This window comes from Pelodiscus sinensis, chromosome 24, assembly GCF_049634645.1.
Source record: "Pelodiscus sinensis isolate JC-2024 chromosome 24, ASM4963464v1, whole genome shotgun sequence".
NCBI classification, from domain to species: domain Eukaryota; kingdom Metazoa; phylum Chordata; order Testudines; family Trionychidae; genus Pelodiscus; species Pelodiscus sinensis.
In genome coordinates this window covers 700,353-706,352 of record NC_134734.1, presented here as the reverse complement: position 1 = coordinate 706,352, position 6,000 = coordinate 700,353, and the positions used below count along the sequence as shown (strand labels likewise).

The following is a 6,000-nucleotide window of genomic DNA, read 5'->3' as shown; positions in this document are numbered from 1 at the left end:
TGGATTCAGACGGGGCTCGTGACCCCAGTGGCAGGAGGGGACGATGCTGGAGAGAAAGCCCTTTTTCCGGAAAAGCGTCTGTGGCCAATGTAAACGCGCTTTTCCGGAAAAGAGCCCCGATCGCCATTTTCGCGATCAGGGCTTTTTTCTGGAAAAGACTACTGGGCTGTCTACACTGGCCCTTTTCCGGAACAGTGTTCCGAAATAAGGACTTATGCCCGAGCGGGGGCAGAATAGTTTTTCCAGAATAGCGGCTGATTTTGTACAGTAGAGCATCGTTGCTTTTCCGGAAATTCAAGGGCCAGTGTAGACAGCTCGCAGCTTATTCCGGAAAAGCGGCTGATTTTCCGGAATAAGTGGCCCAGTGTAGACACAGCCCAGATGTGGGAGGACTGTTAGCCCTTGGGGGGCATCCACACTGCAGCTGTGAGGGGCCAGGATCTGGGAGAGGGGCCCGTGCTGGCTCTGAGCTCTGGAGAGGGGTGCGGCCGTGTGCCCGGGGAGACACATCAGGCCTCCCCAGGGGATGCCCTCCGGGATCTAACCCAAACAAAGCCACTAATGTTTGTGCCACTCTCCTGTTGAAAGCTCAGCAGAGACGCCCAAGAGGTAACATTGACCCTTCTGCGCAGCACAGGCTGGGAACAGTGGGTGGGCACCGCGGCTGGGGTGTCACACACTCACGGTAGGAGATACAGGGATCTAGAGAAACACAAACCCACAAAGACAAACAAACTCTTCTGTGGCTCATGCATCAGGCCACACTCTGGTCTCCCGTGGGCAAGGCAGGCAACGGGCAACTGGAACATAATGCACTGGGGGCTTTTATTTCCAATCCTGGTTTATTCAGTGAATTTGCTAAAGGCACATTCCAGCCAGCAGTGAGATAGTGGGACCCATTCACCGGGCACCCCTCACCACAGGGTTATACAGCATCCCCTTTGCATTGCCATTGCACCATGGAGGGGCATCAGAGAGGGAGCAGCTCAGATTTCAACCCTTCATTTGCAGGCATCAGATGGGGGGTAAGAAGAGCAGGTTCACCAGCAACAGTCCAGCAACGGCCGGCAGGTAGAGGGCAAACGACAATTTCCCCAGCGCTGAGCTACCTCCACAGATGTGGTCATTGGTATCAGGAGTGGTCGTAGAACCCATGGGAATGCTAGTTGCTCCAGGACGGGTGGTAGTGGTTTTATCGGGAAAGCAGGGGTCATGTATAGAAGGGGCTGTTGTATCAGGAAGGCAGGGGTCAGGTGTAGTGGGGGTGGTTACATCAGGGATGCAGGGGTCGGTGGTGATGGTGGTTGTTTTGGGGGTCTTGGAGATTATATTGGAAGTGGAGGTGGGGCTGGTAGTTTGGGGAGTGCTAGCGGTAGGGGTAGTTGTTTCTGTCATAGTGGGGGTGGGGCTGCGGGTGAGGGTAGTTGTTTCCATCGTGGTGGGGGTGAGGGTAGTTGTCTCCATAGTGGCAGTGATGGGGGTAGTTGTTTCCATAGTGGCAGTGGTGGAGGTGAGGGTGGTTGTCTCCGTAGTGGCAGTGGTAGGGGTGAGGGTGGTGGTCTCCGTAGTGGCAGTGGTGGGGGTGGTTGTCTCCGTAGTGGCAGTGGTGGGGGTGAGGGTGGTGGTCTCCGTAGTGACAGTGGTGGGGGTGGTTGTCTCCGTAGTGGCAGTGGTGGGGGTGGGGGTGGTGGTCTCCGTAGTGGCAGTGGTGGGGGTGAGGGTGGTGGTCTCCGTAGTGGCAGTGGTGGGGGTGAGGGTGGTGGTCTCCGTAGTGGCAGTGGTGGGGGTGAGGGTGGTGGTCTCCGTAGTGGCAGTGGTGGGGGTGAGGGTGGTGGTCTCCGTAGTGGCAGTGGTGGGGGTGAGGGTGGTTGTTTCCGTAGTGGCAGTGGTGGGGGTGAGGGTGGTTGTTTCCGTAGTGGCAGTGGTGGGGGTGAGGGTGGTTGTCTCCGTAGTGGCAGTGGTGGGGGTGAGGGTGGTTGTTTCCGTAGTGGCAGTGGTGGGGGTGAGGGTGGTTGTTTCCGTAGTGGCAGTGGTGGGGGTGAGGGTGGTTGTCTCCGTAGTGGCAGTGGTGGGGGTGAGGGTGGTGGTCTCCGTAGTGACAGTGGTGGGGGTGGTTGTCTCCGTAGTGGCAGTGGTGGGGGTGGGGGTGGTGGTCTCCGTAGTGGCAGTGGTGGGGGTGAGGGTGGTTGTCTCCGTAGTGGCAGTGGTGGGGGTGAGGGTGGTGGTCTCCGTAGTGGCAGTGGTGGGGGTGAGGGTGGTGGTCTCCGTAGTGGCAGTGGTGGGGGTGGGGGTGGTTATTTCCGTAGTGGCAGTGGTGGGGGTGGGGGTGGTTGTCTCCGTAGTGGCAGTGGTGGGGGTGAGGGTGGTTATTTCCGTAGTGGCAGTGGTGAGGGTGGGGGTGGTTGTTTCCGTAGTGGCAGTGGTGGGGGTGAGGGTGGTTGTTTCCGTAGTGGCAGTGGTGGGGGTGAGGGTGGTGGTCTCCGTAGTGGCAGTGGTGGGGGTGAGGGTGGTTGTCTCCGTAGTGGCAGTGGTGGGGGTGAGGGTGGTGGTCTCCGTAGTGGCAGTGGTGGGGGTGAGGGTGGTGGTCTCCGTAGTGACAGTGGTGGGGGTGGTTGTCTCCGTAGTGGCAGTGGTGGGGGTGGGGGTGGTGGTCTCCGTAGTGGCAGTGGTGGGGGTGAGGGTGGTTGTCTCCGTAGTGGCAGTGGTGGGGGTGAGGGTGGTGGTCTCCGTAGTGGCAGTGGTGGGGGTGAGGGTGGTGGTCTCCGTAGTGGCAGTGGTGGGGGTGGGGGTGGTTGTCTCCGTAGTGGCAGTGGTGGGGGTGAGGGTGGTGGTCTCCGTAGTGGCAGTGGTGGGGGTGAGGGTGGTGGTCTCCGTAATGGCAGTGGTGGGGGTGAGGGTGGTTGTCTCCGTAGTGGCAGTGGTGGGGGTGGGGGTGGTTATTTCCGTAGTGGCAGTAGTGGGGGTGGGGGTGGTTGTCTCCGTAGTGGCAGTGGTGGGGGTGAGGGTGGTTGTCTCCGTAGTGGCAGTGGTGGGGGTGAGGGTGGTTGTTTCCGTAGTGGCAGTGGTGGGGGTGAGGGTGGTTGTCTCCGTAGTGGCAGTGGTGGGGGTGAGGGTGGCTGTCTCTGTAGTGGCAGTGGTGGGGGTGGGGGTGGTTATTTCCGTAGTGGCAGTGGTGGGGGTGAGGGTGGTGGTCTCCGTAGTGGCAGTGGTGGGGGTGAGGGTGGTTGTTTCCGTAGTGGCAGTGGTGGGGGTGAGGGTGGTTGTTTCCGTAGTGGCAGTGGTGGGGGTGAGGGTGGTTGTTTCCGTAGTGGCAGTGGTGGGGGTGAGGGTGGTGGTCTCCGTAGTGGCAGTGGTGGGGGTGAGGGTGGTGGTCTCCGTAGTGGCAGTGGTGGGGGTGGTTGTTTCCGTAGTGGCAGTGGTGGGGGTGGGGGTGGTTATTTCCGTAGTGGCAGTGGTGGGGGTGGGGGTGGTTGTCTCCGTAGTGGCAGTGGTGGGAGTGGGGGTGGTTGTTTCCGTAGTGGCAGTGGTGGGGGTGAGGGTGGTTGTCTCCGTAGTGGCAGTGGTGGGGGTGGGGGTGGTTGTTTCCGTAGTGGCAGTGGTGGGGGTGGGGGTGGTTGTTTCTGTAGTGGCAGTGGTGGGGGTGAGGGTGGTTGTCTCCGTAGTGGCAGTGGTGGGGGTGGGGGTGGTTGTTTCCGTAGTGGCAGTGGTGGGGGTGGGGGTGGTTGTCTCCGTAGTGGCAGTGGTAGGGGTGAGGGTGGTTGTTTCCGTAGTGGCAGTGGTGGGGGTGAGGGTGGTGGTCTCTGTAGTGGCAGTGGTGGGGGTGGGGGTGGGGGTGGTTGTCTCCGTAGTGGCAGTGAGGGTGGTTGTTTCCGTAGTGACAGTGGTGGGGGTGAGGGTGGTTGTTTCCGTAGTGGCAGTGGTGGGGGTGGGGGTGGTGGTCTCCATAGTGGCAGTGGTGGGGGTGAGGGTGGTTGTTTCCGTAGTGACAGTGGTGGGGGTGGGGGTCTCCATAGTGGCAGTGGTGGGGGTGGGGGTGGTTGTCTCCGTAGTGGCAGTGAGGGTGGTTGTTTCCGTAGTGACAGTGGTGGGGGTGGGGGTGGTTGTCTCCATAGTGGCAGTGGTGGGGGTGGGGGTGGTTGTCTCCGTAGTGGCAGTGGTGGGGGTGGGGGTGGTTGTCTCCGTAGTGGCAGTGGTAGGGGTGAGGGTGGTTGTTTCCGTAGTGGCAGTGGTGGGGGTGGGAGTGGTGGTCTCCGTAGTGGCAGTGGTGGGGGTGGGGGTGGTTGTTTCCGTAGTGGCAGTGGTGGGGGTGAGGGTGGTGGTCTCTGTAGTGGCAGTGGTGGGGGTGGGAGTGGTGGTCTCCGTAGTGGCAGTGGTGGGGGTGGGGGTGGTTATCTCCGTAGTGGCAGTGGTTGGGGTGAGGGTGGTTGTCTCTGTAATGGCAGTGGTGGGGGTGGGTGTGGTTGTCTCCGTAGTGACAGTGAGGGTGGTTGTTTCCGTAGTGGCAGTGGTGGGGGTGGGGGTGGTTGTCTCTGTAATGGCAGTGGTGGGGGTGGGGGTGGTTGTCTCCGTAGTGACAGTGAGGGTGGTTGTTTCCGTAGTGGCAGTGGTAGGGGTGAGGGTGGTTGTCTCTGTAATGGCAGTGGTGGGGGTGGGGGTGGTTGTCTCCGTAGTGACAGTGAGGGTGGTTGTTTCCGTAGTGGCAGTGGTGGGGGTGAGGGTGGTTGTTTCCGTAGTGGCAGTGGTGGGGGTGGGGGTGGTGGTCTCCGTAGTGACAGTGAGGGTGGTTGTTTCCGTAGTGGCAGTGGTGGGGGTGAGGGTGGTGGTCTCCGTAGTGGCAGTGGTGGGGGTGGGGGTGGTTGTCTCCGTAGTGGCAGTGGTGGGGGTGGGGGTGGTGGTCTCCGTAATGGCAGTGGTAGGGGTGGGGGTGGTGGTCTCCGTAGTGGCAGTGGTCGGGGTGGGGGTGGGGGTGGTTGTCTCCGTAGTGGCAGTGGTGGGGGTGAGGGTGGTTGTCTCTGTAATGGCAGTGGTGGGGGTGGGGGTGGTTGTCTCCGTAGTGACAGTGAGGGTGGTTGTTTCCGTAGTGGCAGTGGTGGGGGTGGGGGTGGTTGTCTCCGTAGTGGCAGTGGTGGGGGTGAGGGTGGTTGTCTCTGTAATGGCAGTGGTGGGGGTGGGGGTGGTTGTCTCCGTAGTGACAGTGAGGGTGGTTGTTTCCGTAGTGGCAGTGGTGGGGGTGAGGGTGGTTGTCTCCGTAGTGGCAGTGGTGGGGGTGGGGGTGGTTGTCTCCGTAGTGACAGTGGTGGGGGTGAGGGTGGTGGTCTCCGTAGTGGCAGTGGTAGGGGTGGGGGTGGTTGTCTCCGTAGTGACAGTGAGGGTGGTTGTTTCCGTAGTGGCAGTGGTGGGGGTGAGGGTGGTTGTCTCCGTAGTGGCAGTGGTGGGGGTGGGGGTGGTTGTCTCCGTAGTGACAGTGGTGGGGGTGAGGGTGGTGGTCTCCGTAGTGGCAGTGGTGGGGGTGAGGGTGGTTGTCTCCGTAGTGGCAGTGGTGGGGGTGAGGGTGGTGGTCTCCGTAGTGGCAGTGGTAGGGGTGAGGGTGGTGGTCTCCGTAGTGGCAGTGGTAGGGGTCAGGGTGGTGGTCTCCGTAGTGGCAGTGGTGGGGGTGAGGGTGGTGGTCTCCGTAGTGGCAGTGGTAGGGGTGAGGGTGGTGGTCTCCGTAGTGGCAGTGGTAGGGGTCAGGGTGGTGGTCTCCGTAGTGGCAGTGGTGGGGGTGAGGGTGGTGGTCTCCGTAGTGGCAGTGGTAGGGGTGAGGGTGGTTGTCTCCGTAGTGGCAGTGGTGGGGGTGAGGGTGGTGGTTTCCATAGTGGCAGTGGTGGGGGTGGGGGTGGTGGTCTCCGTAGTGGCAGTGGTAGGGGTGAGGGTGGTTGTCTCCGTAGTGGCAGTGGTGGGGGTGGGGGTGGTTGTCTCCGTAGTGGCAGTGGTGGGGGTGGGGGTGGTTGTCTCCGTAGT

At 61.4% G+C, this 6,000-nt stretch overlaps 1 protein-coding gene across 1 annotated transcript in view; it reads right to left on the bottom strand.

Annotated features, from left to right (window-relative positions):
- Positions 1 to 214: 214 nt before the first annotated feature.
- LOC106733060 (uncharacterized) overlaps positions 215 to 6,000 on the bottom strand; it is a 48,474-nt gene continuing 42,688 nt past the window's right edge. The window contains exons 6-7 of the mRNA XM_075908210.1: positions 3,988 to 4,896; positions 215 to 2,832 (exon numbers count right to left, since the gene is read on the bottom strand). Coding sequence (XP_075764325.1) covers positions 1,015 to 2,832; positions 3,988 to 4,896 — 2,727 coding nt within the window. The 3' untranslated portion in view covers positions 215 to 1,014. The remainder of the gene's footprint in view (positions 2,833 to 3,987; positions 4,897 to 6,000) is intronic.